This window comes from Cydia fagiglandana, chromosome 1 (genome assembly GCF_963556715.1).
Source record: "Cydia fagiglandana chromosome 1, ilCydFagi1.1, whole genome shotgun sequence".
In the NCBI taxonomy this organism is placed as follows: domain Eukaryota; kingdom Metazoa; phylum Arthropoda; class Insecta; order Lepidoptera; family Tortricidae; genus Cydia; species Cydia fagiglandana.
Window position 1 is genome coordinate 8,108,553 of NC_085932.1, and position 19,618 is coordinate 8,128,170.

At 38.3% G+C, this 19,618-nt stretch overlaps 1 protein-coding gene across 1 annotated transcript in view; it reads right to left on the minus strand.

Annotated features, from left to right (window-relative positions):
* Positions 1-1,924: 1,924 nt before the first annotated feature.
* Positions 1,925-19,618, minus strand: part of LOC134680368 (acyl-CoA Delta-9 desaturase) — a 32,859-nt gene continuing 15,165 nt past the window's right edge. The window contains exons 3-7 of the mRNA XM_063539497.1: positions 19,025-19,155; positions 6,561-6,772; positions 4,736-4,921; positions 3,500-3,669; positions 1,925-3,087 (exon numbers count right to left, since the gene is read on the minus strand). Coding sequence (XP_063395567.1) covers positions 2,975-3,087; positions 3,500-3,669; positions 4,736-4,921; positions 6,561-6,772; positions 19,025-19,155 — 812 coding nt within the window. The 3' untranslated portion in view covers positions 1,925-2,974. The remainder of the gene's footprint in view (positions 3,088-3,499; positions 3,670-4,735; positions 4,922-6,560; positions 6,773-19,024; positions 19,156-19,618) is intronic.

Consider the following 19,618-nt stretch of genomic DNA (forward strand, 5'->3'; position numbering starts at 1 on the left):
TAAACAAAAAAATAAAAAAATCTTGTCTGATTTTAGTAACAGTAGGAGTATTAAATTGCTCGTTGTTTATGGAGTTAGAAAACCATATTTCTATTCACGACTTATGATTCATGTATAAGCTCTAATTGAGCTGCGGAATGTCTGTCTACCACTTTTGACGTGTTGCCTCTCTGTCGATTTTGTAAATTCGTACGTAAGTGTGACAGGGAGGCAACACGTCGAATAGCGAACGATACGAAACTGTCACTGTCGCACTACGAGTAGTACGCGTGATCTGTGTCGAGTAGGTAATTTAAAATATTTGCTAACAACAATTCAACAGGCGCAGACATCCAAGACATTTGACAGTCAAGATAATTTTGATTTAATATTCTCAATATGCAATCTCCAACTAAGGCTGCAGTCCAATGTGTATAAGTCCGAGATATTTCTCCTTTCCAACCATTTAGATTTTATTGTGATTTATTATGTGTAAAGCTTCAAAATGAGTAATATTTTTATTTTTAGGGCCCTAGAATAGAGCCCTGTGGAACGCCGCATGTGATGGATCTGGGATCACTTTGGTGGTTAGCTATTTTGATAATCTGGGTACGGTTTGAGATATAGGATTTAAAGATGTTTATAGCCGCTGCTTTTATGCCTACGTCAGCATTTTTTAGATAAGTAAATTATGACTAACCATATCAAAGACTTTTTGTAGATCAGAAACTAGCTAAATTTTAGGACGAAATCTTGTTGAAGTAGTTCATTATTGCATCTCAGGTACTTTATCAATTGATCAATTACCCGCAGCCAAGTCTTCAACGACTTAGGAACTTCCTGTAAGTATCTTGTCTGAGTTCTGAGTAACAACATTACCTCAGTATGTGTATATTCGTACCTTTTTTTTTTATTATTATGAATGGGCTTACTCATGGCCACAGACTAGCCGAGGCGTAGACGTGGCCTACGATGGAGCGAGCTCGCCCAGAAGGTGCCTGTTCACTCTTGATTTGAAGGTTGCCGGGTTATAAGAACACGGAAATATAGACGCCGGCAAGGAATTCCATTCCTTGGCAGTGCGCATAAGGAAAGTAGAAGCAAAGCGCTTCGTGCGAATTGGTGGAATATCTACCAAGTAAGGATGGAAACCGGCCGTGCGTCTAAAAGTCCGATGGTAGAATGGGGACGGTGGAATAAGCTCGTGTAGCTCTTGGGCACACTCCCCGAAGTGCAACCTGTAGAATACCGACAGGCTGGCGACTTTCCGCCGATGGGCCAAAGACTGAAGCTTAGCCGTTAGCTTCTTGTCGCCAATCATCCTCCTGGCTCTGCGCTCCACTGAGTCCAAAGCGGCGAGTTGGTATTTAGCTGAGCCATCCCACAGGTGGCTGCAATACTCCATACACGACCGGACTTGAGCTTTGTAAAGTGTTAGAAGCTGTCCAGGTGTGAAGTATCGCTTCACCTTATTTAGGACGCCCAGCTTTCTGGCCGCAGTTTGTGCTTTAGACTCAATGAAGCTGCCGAAGCTGAGGACTGAACTCAGCTCCATGCCGAGGAGTTCCAGGCTGTCGGCAATAGGTACAGATGCACCCCGGAAAGAAGGAGTCAGGTCGAATGGACTCCGTTTTGCGTACCTACCTCTGGTTTAGACCAATTGATTATTACGGGGATTGACTACAAAATATTATTATTTTTATTCATCATTTTTCTCAGGCTAGCTTTTTATAATATGAATATAAAAGTAAAATATAAAAACACTTACAAAACAATAAAAAATACATATAAACACATTATAAAAAACCTAACCTAGGGTGCCGCCAGCAGCGGGGCAAGGCCCAAGCTACCGGTGGTCAGGGCTGCAGAGAGAGGAACCGGCGGACTATCCGCGCCGTGTCCAAGATCACGATCATATTATTATTATTATTACAGTAAAACACGGTTCCCAAAATGAGGTAAAATTTTATTCACACTCGCAGAGTGATAACTTTTTTACAATAACCTAACATAATAAATAAAACAGTATTAGGTACATGTAAAAATTACAAATAATAAATTTTATTTCATTGCAAAACTTAGCGATTCTAGAATTGTTTTTGCACAATTATCTAGTCAATTGGGTTTATTTTTCTTGAGGTAAACATATGTTAAGTCGATTAGAAACCTTACAAAATGTATTTACTTTGTCAGTAATAAAAAAATAAATTGAAGTCCCTATACAATTATTGGTTCTACTTTTGAGTTATTTGAAAACTTTGCTTTTATTTTAAGTATGATTATGTAACACCAACAAGCAAACTTCAGTATGTACATTTACAGATGAGTGGTAGAAATTTATAATGAGTGTAAAATAGTAGGGGATATTAACTATAATGAGTGTAAGATAGTAGGGGTTGTCAACTTAATTGAGAAGTAATTTAACAATTAACTATATTGTGAAAAACCGGATTATGAATAAATGAAAAGTACAAAATTATAAGTTCATTTATTTTCTTACTATCTTTGACTTTGTACCAGTAACTCGATACAAAACCAATATCACGCTTTTATATAGTTGACCTAGTAATAAGCTAATAGTCAAAATATATTCCTATATTAATTTCAAGACAGTGATAAGCTAAATACATTTTACACACATCAAAGTATTTAACGTACCTAATTATTATTACATACCCGTATAAAGTGCCGTTTTCGGGTAAAAAAAAATACTTTATGGCAATTAGCGATAATATCGCTTCGGATTGCATTTGTACAAATAACTATTTAATCGTTAATATTAACACTGGTCAATTTTTTACCGAAAAGTCCCTTTTTTAAAGAGCAACATTTATTACAAAATACAAAATCATGTCAGTCATGTTACATATTTAATTTAGAGCACAAAATAAAAATATCTCAATAGGAATGTTTTGCCAAAATATCGAATTGTTATTGTCGCTTTCCAGCGTCAGGTGTTTCAAAAGAAGGCCCATTAATTATTGTAGATGTCGCCTCATTCGATGCCTTCGTTTTTCAGCGTAGGATCGGGCTCCTCCATGTCCCCCAAGGTGCCGTCCCCACTCCGCTTCGCTCGGCTAATAATCATGGCCTTTGTTGCTGTTTTTACTGAAATTAACAAAAATAAAATTAAAACTATACAACTAATAATAGAACTGCAAATATTCCTCATTAGATTTCACAGAAAAGAGTAAATATACTAGTTCGAGTAATACACGGCGCGATTCGAGAAATGAATTAGAGATTATCTAGATACGACATAGTAAAGAAAATATATATATTTTTACTTTTTCATATTTAGTGAATCTCTAATTCATTTCTCGAATCGAAAATATTGATCGAAATAGATTATCTACATATTGACAGAAACAGAATCTCAGTTCCATTAGCAACGCGAGGACGGAACTTGTGTCATATTAAAGGCATTAGCTGTGCCCGCGGCTCCGCTCGCGTGGAATTCTGTCTGTGTTAAATTATAACATTCAATCAAACCAAGCAATTTTCTCTCGATTATACTTACAGTTATACGCCCATCCAATTTTAGCAAAAGCGTCAATGAATCCTGTGGAGATGTTGATGCGGCCGAGCTCGGAGGTCCTGTAGTCCCACGGGAACACGTGGTGGTAGTTGTGCCAGCCCTCGCCCAGGGCAGCTAAGCTTACCGCCAGACTCTCTGTCGATTTTATAAACCTGTAACAAATATTTAATTGAAGTGAAAACTTCTTTAGCGGCGCTGAGCACTTTTTGAGGTGGGGAAAAAATCATAAACTCGATACAGCGTAACGCGTAACGCGTAACGTAACGCTGACGTCATGTGTCATAGACAATGTTATTCACCAAAGAACTTTATTTTAGTGGATGCGATACAGTAGTAGCCAGTGTCCTCCGTGTCATAAAGATAACCGGTAGCAGGAAAAGTTTGACGTGATTCAGCTTTTGGACACACGAATAATATCAATTAACGACTGATCTCTTAGTGTCATCTTATTCGAATACCTAATAAAATAACTAAATACATGAATGTAAGAGTGAATCTCGTCAAATGGTGATTTCGGCAATGCCACAGGCATGAAATGGAGAGACACTACCTATTCTACTACCGAGTACCGTAAAATGGGGTGAGTAGGGTTTGCGAGGGCAGTTGGGTTATGAATGGGGTAAAAAGGGATGACAGAGGGGCGAGTTGGTTTTTACAGGCTACTGCTACGTAAATTATATATTCTAATAACCAATCAAGCTATAATTTAATGTTCATAATCCCAAAGTGTCGATCCAACAATTTTCAAACCCCAACTTTAGTAGGAAATCCCTCCTGGAATTTCCTACTGTTTCGTATTTATCTTTAAAGTTATGAAATGGAACTACATAAAATCATAATCAGTTTGCCACATGTAAAAATAAAGTTTTATCGAAGAGATTTGAATGTCAGTTTTGTCCCTACTCACCAAGTTTTACGGTATGGTGTACCTAGTACCTACTCAGAGTATAGGGTATTTTCCTATTAGTCAAGTCAGTCACTTTTTTAGAATTGTCAAAACGATTTGCTAATATGGAATTTATATGAAACATTACATCCTGACGTCACGGTCAACGCACATACTTAATTATTATATTACTATCCGATTTTTTAAATAGAACTTGTGTTTAAAATAATTCCTATCTGTATTTTTCTAATATGTAATTATTTGGTGCTTTATTTCATGCATGGTGTAAAATAATTTATTTTAAATACAGTATAATACCCTATTGCTGTTACCTGTCGTAAGGCTTGTTTCCCCACAGGTGCGCGAAGCTGTTGACGCAGAATGCGATGTTGAGCGTGATGGTGAATCTCGTGACGAAGCTGACGACAAAGCTGTTTACTAGCAACTCGTCCCAGCAGTACCACGGGATCCATACGGGCAGGATCACATTCAGCAGCGCGAACAACGGGATAAAGTATCTGAAAGTAAACAATCATAATGAGTAAAATGTCATGTTACATTGTTTGTTATTTATAAGAAAGGTAGATACTATCAATATTTTCCTAATCGTTTGTTCGGGGGATGTTAGGGAGTTTCTAGAGGTGAGACGTAAAGCAAACGAAACGATGTATCCACTACTGTCTACTTCTTAGGAATCCCAAGTAATATCCGGACCTGTCAGGTTTCCAACGCACCACACCTACACACCGCGCCATAATATAACTTGAACAGGTAATTAGATCCTGGCATCACTCAAGGATACTGACGTATTTGCAGATAATGAACAACACTACGTCTCAAAATAATTACGGACGACATCACACTCATTTGTCACTCTCCTATGTAGTCGTTTCTTTAATCTGAGGATTCGATTTCAGGCTGGGGCTCGTCAAAGGGACAACTCGCTTGACTGTTAATAGACTATACTTAAGTATAGGTATATGAGACAGATACTACAGGTAGGTATGGCGACGACCGCTTTCTATCATTTTGACATGACCACGGCAACGATGTCGCTAAAGGTGTCCACAGCATACCTATTTTTTTAATTTGCATCGAATCGCTTGGGCCGCTCAATTAGTTCAATGGGAGAGAGTTGTCAGCTTAGCAGGACTGAAACGGAAGGGACGAATTAACGCTTCAATCTCATAGCCGTGCGCATCCGTTAACGTCTTTGGTGGTCAAGGGGTGGTCATCGTTGATAGGTTGTTGAAATATAGCTTGCACCGTTTTCTCGAATAACTTGTATTCGAAGTAAACCCTTGGTTTCACTGTGCCTGAAATAGATGCCTTCGAGAGCTTCGAACCACCCTTAGTTTAGAGTTGAGTTTTGGTTGTACCAAATGATATTATCCACCGTTGATGGAATCAACACTCAGTATGCAATAAAATCAACTGTTGATTTGACGTGGATGCGAAATCTGACAGTTGTACGTGTCGAATTTGGCCCCAGATGGCGTCCCGAACTTTAGTTAAGTACTACATTGCATTTGTTATAGCTAGTTGCTTTGACAAAGAGTGTAGCGAATTATCCTTGTACATTCTTGACGACGCCTGCGATTGTGTTTTACTTTTGTGAAACATGATACTACATATGTTTGCTACGGATCCTCTTTGTGCAAGTTGGACAAAACTTGCATTGTGGATTTTGCTTTGGTCGTTAAATAAATTAATTGTACAAACTCATAAAATAAACAATTTCATTAGTTTAATTAAGTATTGTGGATTATGGTCCTAAACCAACAACAATTAAATTCTATTTTTATACTTACCAGATTGGATGTTATGATTGACGAACACTTATCAAATCAAGAAATCTTTTAAAGAAACGAAAGAGATAAAAAGGAACCCTTATGGTGAGACTCTGTCCAATCCATCTGTCACATATTTGGAGAAAACCTATTTTGTATTCACTGCATCCCCCTACTCCAAAAAATTCCCTTATCTGTATTCCCCTATCTTCGAAGAAGAAGTATGTTACATAAGATTACCTTATTTAATCTTTATTGCACAAAATAAAATAAAGAAAAGAAGAGGTAGTGCTATGGTATTGATGTGGCACGATACGAGATACTAAATAATGACGAGTCCAATTGTAACACATAAATGTAATCTTACTTCTTCTGCCACGCAACGACAGGATCGGAGTCGAGGTCCCTCGAGGTGAGCCTGAAGGCGGCGCGGCGGTCCTCGACGGCGGGGTGCGGCGTGAGCACGAGCCAGCCCACGTGCGCGAACCAGAAGCCGCGCCGGATGTCGTGCGGGTCCGCCGCCGTCTCCGTGTACTTGTGGTGCACGCGGTGGTCCAACGCCCAAGTGTAGATGTCGCGCTGAAAGAAACACCAACGCTTTAGCTTTCACTTGACAGTGCTTTGTAGATACAGTATTTTCTTAGATTCGTTCTGCGTGACATTAAAATTTTAAAGGTACATAATTTTTTATGATAGGATAACATTTTGCAGTATCCTGGCTCGCTGCCAACCCCTTAGCACGACACGCGAAACCAGGACACACAGACTGCCCGAGACACCGGGGCACCAAGAAGTAGATAATAGGCCTGGAGTGTAGTAGGGTTAGCATTAGCAGTCAGAATGGTAGGAGAGACAGGAAATGTTCAGCCGACCCGAATACAAGATATTGTGAAGTCAGCATTGGGTAAATAAATAAATATACATTATACTATGGGCTACCCGTAGATATATACATTCCTACTTGGTGTATTAAATACCAGGTGTGTGGCTATGTGACTAATATTTTGAAACTATTAGTACCTATAGTTCCGAGCGAGTATCACGGTTGAGTGAGTACTTCCACGTATATATCGGGTGTCCCTCTTTCTTCCTATACTACTCTTTGTATTTTAGAACTATGTGATGGAGTAGGTGAGGTTATTTATATCTGAGCACGTGCCCAAAGTATGAAAGCCGGACTTTGTTAATATTAGTTATGTTTTCCCTACTAGGATTTCACTAACCTTTTGTTTCGGAATGCCTCAGGCTACATCACATTTCCCTAATGATGTATGTATTTCTCGCATCGGCTAAGAGCGTTTTCATATTGTATCCGATATCGTATGATCCTACATCAGCGTAGTCAGGCCGCGGGGGCGCGCCCGGCTACACATACGCACACAAGTAAACAAATGGATGGTGTTTAGCAAAAATGAGTCATCCCACATCCAATTTGCAATGAAATGTCAACTTTATGCGTAAATTTTTTGAGTTGACATCTTATTGAAAAATTAATGTGGGTTGACACATTATTGCGTATCAGCATCCAAATATCGGTCCGACAGCTGACGGAGGCTCCAACATAGCTGAATTTATCGGAAGCGCCTTCCCGATATCGGATATTGGAATGTGCCTATGACAAAACAGCCGCAGGAGGGTGCCATAGGCATTAAATCCGCCTGTTTTGCGTTATTTATCTTTTTTTTTGTAATAATAATGTATTATATGCATATAATAAATACGTTTTATTCCTTCGGACCTCCGATATCGGATCGGACAATATTTAATGTGAAAACGCTCTAACGCGGCCTCTGTTAGCTTTGGACGATTACGTTTATCTGGTGCGTCATGGCAGGTGACACGACCATTTAGTACATTGCAAACCAAACTATTTAGTCATTTGACCATGAAAATATTTGCAAAACATTCAATCACCTTAATACCATCAGTACCATCACCCGCACCGTTAACTGTACATCGACGGACCTTATGCCTTTTCTGTATTGATATACAGTTAGGAGTGTTGCTGTTTGTACATTGAAAATCGTCAAACGATATTTTATTGCAGGCTGTGCTGTGTACTAGACATAAGTACATAAATACATACACTACAAAAACGTAACCCTCCTTCAGCAGTCAATGAAAAAATACAATTTTAAATGAAAATTCTTTGAGCCGGAAATAGTTCTAGTTAGTTTTTAAATTAATTAACGCCATTTTCTTAGGCGAAGTATCTTCAACGTATTTTCAGACTTTACAGAGCCTCTTATGAGTCTTAAGAAGAATTGCAATAAGTATTCTTCAGTTATTGCTGCTGCCTAATGGCGTACTAAGTGTACTTTGTTGCAAAATAAGCTGATTATTACATCATGTCCAAACTGAAATAAACTAATATTCCAGCATTTTCAGTTTAAAACTAGTAAAGACCCTGTATCCGTCAGATCTATCTGGTAGGTGTGTCAAGCCAAACGTCAGGTGGACTTTGTCATTGTACGGTAGGAGCCAAAGGTACTTAGGTACATTGACAGTTTTGTCCGACGAACTCATCTGCCAGATAACAGACACATTTGTACGTATATCCATATATACATACCATATAGTAGGTAGGTACATACCTAAATCAGGGGTAGGAGTGTCAAAATAGGGTATTTGACTGTATTTAAAATAAATTATTTTACACCATGCAATACATAAATAAAGCACCAGAAGATTAATAAAGAAACGTAGACAGCAGTTATTTATAGAGTCGGACCAAAACAGTCTGCAGCGGATTTGATAGCCCACGCAGTGCAAGTGTCATTTATACGTCATAATTTCATAGAACTTCACGTTTAAAATAACACTTTCACTGTGTGGGCTTTTAAATCCGCTGCAGACTATTCTTGGTCTGACTCTAGACATAATTTTTATTTTAAAACCCGTGACGTCACATGCTAATCATCATATATATAAAACTAGCTGTTGCCCGCGACTTCGTCCGCGTGGAATCTTATCCTCAACATTTTACATCTTTAGTACCTATAATTTTCATATCCAAGCAATGTTGAAATTAAGTACTTTTCTTTTTTAGCAAGTTGTATGAAGTTTTAAGTCAAGTGGATTTTGATGTTGGTTGCTGAAATTACTTTTCTTGTATTCTCATAATAGGTACCTATGCCCTTATACAAAGATTCAAGTTCCGCACTCACAAAATATCTGATCTCCATACAAACTTTCAGCCCCTTTCTCACCACCTTGGGGGATGATTTTCAAAAATGCTTTAATTAGTTTTTGTAGAAAACCGCTGAAATTAGTTTTCTTGTATTTTAGTTTAAAACGTTTAGGTAATAATTTTATGTTGAAACGAGTTTTAAATAAATAACTACGTAGATGAACAAGTATAATTTTGCCTTTTATCAAATCACATAATTTTTTTCAAATATTTTGCGTATTAAGTTATCCAAATAACGGGTACAAATAAGAAATCCCTATCACCGTTATGAACCCTGGCAGGGTTGACACACTCTTTATTTCATTTACGCGAGCGGAGCTGCGGGCCCGTCTAGTTTTCATATAAATTCTATAGTAGTAGCAGTTCGTTTTGACAGTTCGAAAAAAGCAACTGATTTGACTAATAGTTGTCAAATTAATCTATTGTTGCCAAGTCAATAAAGGCGTTTTGAACGACGATCGAAGCACTGCTTGATAAATAGTCTGTCAAGGCTGCTACCTCATTCACAAAACGTTTCATCACAATCGCCAACTCATGCTGTTTATTTTGAACTCTAAGGAGGGTATTTGACTACTAATCAAATCAGTTTCTTTTTACGAACTGTCAAAACAATTTTGCTACTATGGAATTCATATGAAACACTAGCAAGTGACGTCACGGTCAAATAACCTACTCTTTATAGTTTTATACGGGTTTTAAAATATATATTTTTTCTAAACATAACTGATGTCTACGACGTTTCTCTATGAATCTTCTAGTGCTTTATTTCGTGCATCTTGTAAAATTATTTATTTTAAATACAGTCGAATACCCTATTGGAGCTCAAATCGAACTGGTCCAGGTTCACCTATGTTAACACTCTGGGTGTTGTGAATATAACCCCTAGGTCAAAAAGATCAATTGACTCTAGTTGTGGTAGACAATGCAAATTATTACTTCATTTTGTTCAATTGTTTGAAATAAATACTGTGTTCATTTGTGTGGTGAGTCCATTTTGGGTTGATAAGATTACGGAGTAGCCATTATAGATTAGAGTGAAATTACTAACACGAACAGTTTGACTACCGTAAAACGGGGTCAACAGAAATCGCGGGGTGAATAGAGAAATTTTGAACTTTTTCTTTCAAGTTGTTATATTTAAAAACGTACATCTCTAAAATCAGATTTTTTGTAATACGTATATAGTAGACTATTTATTCTCTACATTGATACCAAAAGAAGTTAATCAAACTGCCTAAAAGTTAGATTTTTTTGACTCTAAAGAAGGCCTCACCGAGGTAAGAAATAGCCTGTCTGAATTTTGTTCTAGCGGTAAATGTAGTGACATTAACGTAGTTAAAGTTAGCTAACCTGGTAATATAGTATCTGTAGTACCTAAATAATAAATAATATCACCAATTTTCTCTATAATTAAGCATTTTTTTGCAAAAAACTATCAACAAGCACTTTTACGTGTAAAAGGGGTCAGTGGACACGCATATGGGGTGAATAGTTACGTCATAGGGGGTGAATAGTTACGCCATAGGGGGTGATTAGATACCACAAAGGGGTGAAAAAACACTCTGGGGGGTTAAAAGACAAAAAAATATATTTTTGTATCAAATAATTGTTTAACAGATATATATACTATTTGCCAATAGAGTATCAACATAATAATGACCAAATTCGATGCCTATGACAACTAAAACTTCATATTTCTATTCACCCCTTTCGTGTCTATCGACCCCGTTTTAAGGATATGGAGAAAACAGACAGTTTTCTTTGATTTTCTCTGAATTGGGTGGGTCAAAATTGATTTCACAAATGCAAAATTGAAGAACTAACCAAGACTCATAAAATGATGTCTAAATTTTTACTTTTATCATTTGGATTATTGGTGAAAATCGTCCTTGAATTGAAAATCGTGTCTTTTCACCCCGTTTTACGGTACCTAAGTAAAGAATAATGTTAATTTTATGAGTCATGGGTGTTTTCTATGTATTTAAGTATTTGTATATTATATATATCGTTGTCTGAGTACCCACAACACAAGCCTTCTTGAGCTTACTGTGGGACTTAGTCAATCTGTGTAAGAATGTCCTATAATATTTATTTATTTATTTATTTATTTAATTTTACGAGTTTTGTGACCGTTTTCAAACTATCAAAGTAACCCTAATGCCTAAAGTCGCCCCATTTTACGGTACGTAAACTAATGAAGTAATTAGGGTTACAATGAAGAAATGTATCTCAGCAGAAAAGTGTATGATATTCTATTAGAAATGGTGTGTGACATGACGAATTTAAACTGTAGGTACAGAACAAAGGAATTAAAACTAAAACTAGACCCTATATAAAGATCTTATGTTAAGATCGTTACGGTAATCTTAGTTTAATTTTTGTGTTTGAATTATTAGTTTAAATCCGAATGCAACTGTTTACTGTTAAACATACTGGTTACTGTTTAACTATTGCGTAACGTGTAATTACTTTAAGTTATCTAGGTATTTATAAGTCTGCGTTGTGTCTGTAATTTCTTAAACGATAAAGTTATTTAAACCGAAAGGAGACATACAACAATGGGCCAACATGTAAAAAAATTAATCTATAATAGTAACATAACAGGTAACATAATAGTTTATGTATACATCAAGAAAATTGCTATCAATAGAATCGGCATCGGGTCTTGCTCAAAGAGGTTCATGTAACATTGTAAATGATTATTGATTATCCGAACTCGTTGAGTAGGAAAAAAAACAACTGAACTTAAAGAATAAAATTATAAATTTAGATGAATAACCTGAAAGCGTTTTTTTTATTGCTTGTTACAAAACGACCTTTTCGCAAATCCCGTTTTTTATGTGCTAGGTAGGTACCTACTTAGCTAAGTAGTAACAAAATATTTAGTGTTATAAAACATTTCTTTCAGTGTAATATACATGCAAAAACATTTGGCCAAAAGGCGGATAATTAAACGTGTCTTAAACATAGGTACTTACTCTTAAGTACTAAGTAAATCGAATTGAGTTTAAAAGTACCTACTCGCAAGTTGAAACAAAAACGTTTTATTTAATGCTTGATAAAACAGCTGTAAGTAGATAGGTATCACATGATGTAGTTAGGTTCTTGTTACATATGCTACTGTATGCATGTACTTATAATAAGGTATCATTGCGAATAAATGTCAGTGCGTATCTGAGCAGCCTTCGTTTCACTCGTCCGTTCCGATATCTAACAGTGGCGACGATCTACCCGCGTGTTCAAAAAAGTGACTAGTGGCCGACATGAATTCGTCTCAAATCGGGATTTTGACGAATTTTGACCACAACACACAAACGTGGAAAGTGTACAAAGCGCGTATACAACAGTGGTTCATAGCTAATGGCATCGATGAACAAAGTGACGCGACCGGAACGAAGCGACGGGCAGTTTTGCTGAGCGCACTCAGCGATGCCACTTACAAGTTGGCATCAGATTTGGCATTGCCGAAAGATCTCCAAGTTGTTCCATTTGCCGACATATGTTCGCTTTTGGACCGTCATTTTACACCAACAACTTGTGGGTTTCACGAGAGATTTAAATTTTATTCGGCGGTGCAAAATGAAGGGGAGACCTACCCCCAATATGCGGCAAGACTTCGCGGCCTAACGGCAGAATGCGGGTTTCTAAACGTGGAGGAAGCATTGAGAGACAGATTTGTAATGGGAATGCTTCCAGGATCGGAGCGAGAAAAATTATTCGCTCAGAAACCAGCTGATTTGACTCTTTCTAAGGCGGTAGAACTGGCAGAAAGCAGACGTTGTGCCCGCGCAGGGGCAACCACGGTAACCGGGCAGGAGCCGTCGAGCGCTAATCAAATGTTCAAGATTGCATCGAAAGATCAAAAAAGTGCTAAAGTGTTGTGTTCCGTTTGTGGTTTTAACAATCACACGGCCGAAAAGTGTCGTTTTGCTAACCATAAGTGTCGAAAATGTAATGTTAAAGGTCATTTGCGCCGTATGTGCAAAAAAATTAATTACGTAAGTGAGGTCTGCGGGGACGATGACGGCGATGACGGTGAGTGCCATTGCTATAATATTCGCTCATCATCAGGCGAGCCTATGACGACGCAGGTTCATGTTCATAGAGTGCCAATGAAGATTGAGGTCGACACTGGCTCAGCGGTGACCGCAATATCCGAGCAAACGTATTTAAATAGTTTTAAAGATGTGGCATTGTCTAAAACCCATAAGAGCTTGGTATCTTATTCGGGTGATAAAATGCATTGCTTAGGGATCGTGCGGTTACCATTTACGTATGCAGGCAAAACTAATGTATTAAATGTGCACGTGATTCGCGGCGGGGCAGAGCCCTTGTTAGGTAGGGATTTTATATCGCAAAATAATTTAGAATTAGTACAGGTTAATTTCTGTGAACAATCAACTAACTTTATGGATGAGTTGCATTCAAAATTTCCATCGGTTTTCTCAGACAAGCTGGGAACGTTTAATAAATATAAAGTAAAACTCAAATTAATGAATGATCATCAACCTGTTTTTTTTAAAGCGCGACCCGTGGCTTTTGCTTTACGCGATAAGATTGATAAGGAGTTGGACCGGCTGGTTAGCGTAGGCATTTTAAAACCGGTTGAACATTCGTTATATGCATCCCCCATTGTGCCCGTGGCGAAGACGAGACGGGCTCATGACTGCCGCTGGCCACTGGTGAGGAGGACTCGATCTCGTTGGTAGCACAACTGTCGTTGACAGAGGGTTCTTCTGTTTCATCTAAACTTTGATAACTGGGGTAACGGAATCTGTTGACGTCCACTCCTTTAATCGGTACTAGTTGATTTACATGTTTTTTTACTTGTACTAACGTAACATGATCCTTAACTAAGTGTATAGTTCTACCTATCTGTTTTACTATTATACCTTTATTCCAAGTAAATTTTTTGTTGCCATAATTTTTTTTATACATTACATAATCACCAGGTTTAAAAACAGGCCGTTTTTTCCCACCATAGGATTTACTCTGTGAACACTGTTTACGTTCCACTGTTTTAACATGAGCGTGGGACGAGGACGGCGATAGTGCCGGGGAATATAACAAGTCCCAGCGCGAACGAAGTTTGCGGCCGAATACGATCTGGGCAGGCGAAGTCCCCGTGGTGACATGCATGGAATTCCTATAATCGAATAGGTATTTGGACAGGTTTTCATCTACTTTCCTCTGATTAGTACTAGCCATAAGACAAGAACGTATGCCCTTTTTTGCTACCTTAACGTAAGACTCCGCCTGCCCATTACTGGCTGGATGGTAGGCGGGAGAAGTTACGTGCGATATTCCATTTGCAGCGCAAAACGTACGGAATTCGTCAGACAAAAAACATGTGGCATTGTCACTGACTAGCGTGTGAATTAATCCGAATCGCGACATAAATTCATATAATTTTGATATAACGACTGACGTTGAGGTCGAACTAACACTATACACCTCAACCCATTTCGAGTAGGCGTCCACTAATACTAAATATGACCTATTATTTATTGGGCCCAGGAAATCTATATGCACCCTATAAAATGCCTGCTTAGGGTATGGCCACACTGCAAGTGGGGCGCGCGGCGGAGATGGTCTCAACTGGTTACAAATATCACAACTACCTATCATAGTTTCAATAGCATTATCAATACCGGGAAACCATATCCTACTCCTAGCTTCTGCTTTACACTTAACAATACCCAAGTGCGACTTATGTAACTCCGACAAAATTTTAGATTTTAACGTTGCTGGTATTACTATTTTATGCCCCCGCATAACTACTCCATCCTCCAATGCTAATTCGTTTTTACAGAGTAGATACGGCTGAATACCCTGAACTGTTACTTTTTTTGGCCATCCGTTTAAAATGAATTTTATGACTTGGTTTAATAAAGGATCTTTCTCAGTTTCCTCACGCAACACCTTAGAAGTAACAGGTAAGCTGTTGTCAGCAACAAAATTTATGTAGGATGCCCTATCGTCGATAGACACTGGTGCCCCGCCCTTTGTGTGGCCCGCGCCGGCAGATGAGTCATCATTGTTTACGCTCGCCCGCGACAGGTAATCTGCACTGTTATCAGCGCTCCGATCCTGAAAAGCTGAAAGGGGAGAGGAAGATGGTACCTCGGACGGGTCCACCCAGGTCGCTACTTCAGGCGGAGAAGCTGAGGAATTCTTTGAGGCCTCTGATGACAATGTTCTGTCACAGCAGGTAGCTAACCCCGCTGACCAGAGTTCAAGGGGCGGGTTGTCAGGCATGTTGTTACGTCCACTTCCCCGAACAAATTATAAACCTTTTTATTGTATGAAATATACGAAACTGTAACTTAGGTTAAGAAGCTTACTCTCCATTAAAAACGGGGAGAAATGTTACATATGCTACTGTATGCATGTACTTATAATAAGGTATCATTGCGAATAAATGTCAGTGCGTATCTGAGCAGCCTTCGTTTCACTCGTCCGTTCCGATATCTAACAGTTCTATTCTAATAGTTGGACTGACGCAATATCATACAAAACATCTCTCGAAATCTCATCCTACACACAAGCCTGAGAACAACTTCTTTAGAAAGTTACGAAGGGCTTTTGAGGTCGACAACCTTAAATGTTAGTGCCCCATACTAGATTCATCTAGCGGTCACGCTTGATGGTAGTTTGAACATTCCACGAACTCTTCCAATTTTGTATACAGTATCAACTTTATAGAAATCCAACTTAACAAATCGGACTGTGAAAAATATTTAGCTAGATATAAATCATTATTTTTCCAACATACACATTTTATGTAGGTACTTAGTATGATTTTAAAATATTTGCATTTATACAGTACGAGTGTGAAAGTAAACAATAACTACTGTTATTAAGATTATTAACTAGCCTTTGCCCGAGTCTCTTTCTTTCACACAGAGAGCACACAGTTCTTCAAAGTTTGAAGTTCAAACTCCCGAACTAACTTCCCTCAGTTTCAGTTTACAACTTTGATGATTATTTCACAGGTTTCACAGGGGATATCCACGTTAATTAGAACGTACACTAACGTCATAATGACGTCTAAATTATGGCATTCAGTTATCGTGCATTTCGCTCGTACTTTTCCGTACATGAATTGGCGCGAGCGAGACGCATGATAACTAAATGACATCATTCTGATATCATTCTAATGCCGATGTACGTTCGAATTGGTCTGATCATTTTCCTAGTAACAAATGTGTATAAGAAATGAGCTGAAGCAGATACCTGTTACAAATATTAAATATTATATGTGACTTCCCACGGGTAAAGGTACCTTATGGCGGTTGGCGCTTACGCTATTATTAACACCGCTCCAATATTATTGCGGCGCTATGCGACGTAAGCGCCAGCCGCTATAAGGTACCTTTTGCCATGGCATTCCATGGAACGCCACATATGTATTGAACAATAGTACATTTCGATGCTAGTGCGGAAGGTATGTCATTACTTCACGAGTACCGAGATATCTTGCCACGAGCCGCAGGCGAGTGGCAAGACTCGGGACGAGTGAAGAATGACATTTCCGCACGTGTATCGAACGACGTTTTTTAATACAGTTGCGAAAAAATAAGAAAAACATTGTTAATCGTACACTAAACAAAAGTGCTAACAGTGACAGCTCGGTTAGACGTCGTCTTTAAGTATATTATATCTATGGGCGTTTGGCAGCTATTCCGTTCCATTCAGTCAACTTATTAAGAACGGAATTTTCAATATTGAATATTAAAAAACAAACGTGTTATAATGATGAAGAGGTAAGTAATTAAATATGAAATATGTAATATTTTTCGTATTCTTACATTAACGGTAGGTTTTTATGCTGATTACGACGTTTAAAGGAAACTAATATTAACACTCATCAATAAGTAGTCGTGAATTGGAACAAGTATAAATTTAAAAAAATTGGAAAAGTAAAAAGCACTAGTTCGAGATAACCAACTTTCCGCACGTTAAACAGCTACGTAAAGTAGCACTTTTTGAGCAACTGTATTAAAAATATCTTTTCGTTACCATATGTGTAGAAGTTCATTGGATCTTGCATCATGAGCAAGCGCCGTTAGCCACGGGTGCTTGCGTGTTATTTGGGGCTCATGATATCGTTTCTGTGAAATGTCCAGAGTCCACCATATGGTTGGGTTCAATATAGCTCCAGTTTACAAACGAAATAGAGCAAAAATTAAAAATCGCAATTTTTTACTATAGTATCTAAAGTAAAAGCTACATAAACTAATTACAGGACAAAATATACCTTTACATATTATTAGTACAAAGTTTTAGAGTAACTACGAGAGCGTAATAACTACATCTACTGTATAGAGAACCGAGCTTGCTGCGGACTCTTAAAACAAGGCATTATTTTCTCCTCATACTCGGCAACAATCAATAACGAATCGCTCTCTAAAAGATTCAGGGTTAGGTTTTAATTTGCCCAAGACCGCACCAGTTTCAGTTTTGGCATTAATGGAATTTAGTTAGAAACATAGCATTTTAATTAAACCCTGCTTGCCATAAAACACAGCTGGGTGCTCCCACTAGACTGACACTTATAGCCAGAGGACATGCAACCGACTTGTTTCACATTTAGGTTACACAAAAAACTAAAGGTCATCAACCTTGAGAGAAACTATGCTTCAAATTACATCTATTATGTATAAAAATAGCCTTTTTGTGCAGGCAGCACAATTATCTTAGCATATCAACTCGCATTTATAGACGAGTCTATCGCAAATTGAAAACCTGTGAAACCTGTGTCGAAACGTCGATTAATAAAAGGTACCTAATAAAATAAATTCGCGATAGTCTATACCTAAATGTGAGTTAGTATGTGTTCAAAACGTGAAAGTTTTAAATATTATATTATCTTAGCACTCGTGCATAAAAATGTACAAATTCTATGCAGGGTTGCTTAGCTAATAAGAGTTTTGCTGACTGTACATATAATCATCTAGTTAATATGGTACGTTAAGCTAAGTGCCATTTTAAATTCATACTTAATATGGGGTTGAAACATATTACGACTTAGGCGCGCGAACAGGGTCAAGTAGGTACTTAATAAGAAATTTGTAGATCAGTTCCTTATCTAATTAAGGGTGTCTTCAACAACACATCACACACATCAAATACGAGTATTCATCAAAGGTAATAGGAAATATTACGCGAAACTGTGCGTAGGAGGCGCCACTACCACTATTCGTCATAATCTGGGGGTCCACCGCGAAACAAGAAAATCGAAATTTCGTTATCTAACCTCTCCATCACTCTTGAGTATTAGAGCGATAAAGAGACAGATAGCTAAATGTCGATTTTCGCGTTTCTCGGTAGGCCCTTGTTAACAAACCGCCTTGATGCATCAATGTCAGCTAGATTTTATTGTCTGTCTATTAGGTAGTCGTATAGCCCTTGGTTTTTATTTAAAGTGCACGACTCATCAAATTGAGTGGGAAAACAGCAACAACCTTAAAAGTTACGTCACGCTTCACGCAATATTAGGTATCAACCGGAGACCAATCCCTAATACCTAGAGCAGTTTTCCAGGTGATTCATAACACACACCCTACTATGATAGCAAGAACGTTTGTTTTCGAGGTTCGCAATCTTATGACAGATACTTATATGTAGGTACTTCATACCTGTCCGGTGATGGTAAAGAGCAGCGCCAGTAGCACCCGTAGCGGCGTACGGGCTTGGTACGCTCGGTGTGACCACAGTCGGTGCACGCCCGCTGTGATACCGAAGCCTGATGTATAAATTGTCAGGAATGCTGCAAAAATATATAAACACAGTTAAAATTAGCCGTTTAAAAGCTGAGAAATCGGGCGAGTGACACAGATACCACCGCCATCGGTCGCATGACAGCTGCGATGGCGATTAGGACACCAGTTTGAATTTGGAATTTATTGTGCGGGAACTCCCGCTCGAATGATCCGTGTCGGGGCCGAGGCATCCGACACTTAGTTTGCTATACAGGAAATAATGTTGCATAGGATCAAGGTTCGTAGACAAAATGCCAATCATTCACGCTCCTTAGCGTAGCATAGTTATCTCTCTCTATCATGGGGTTTCGTTCACTACGGAGCTTTAACGGTTGGCATCTTGTCTACGCACCCAAGAAGCTCTTATTAAAAATCGTTTTCAGTTTTTAGTGTTCCGTACAAAACTTTGTTTACGGAACACTTATTCATTATTGGAATATACAGTTAAGTGGCTATCTACCTAATAGATCG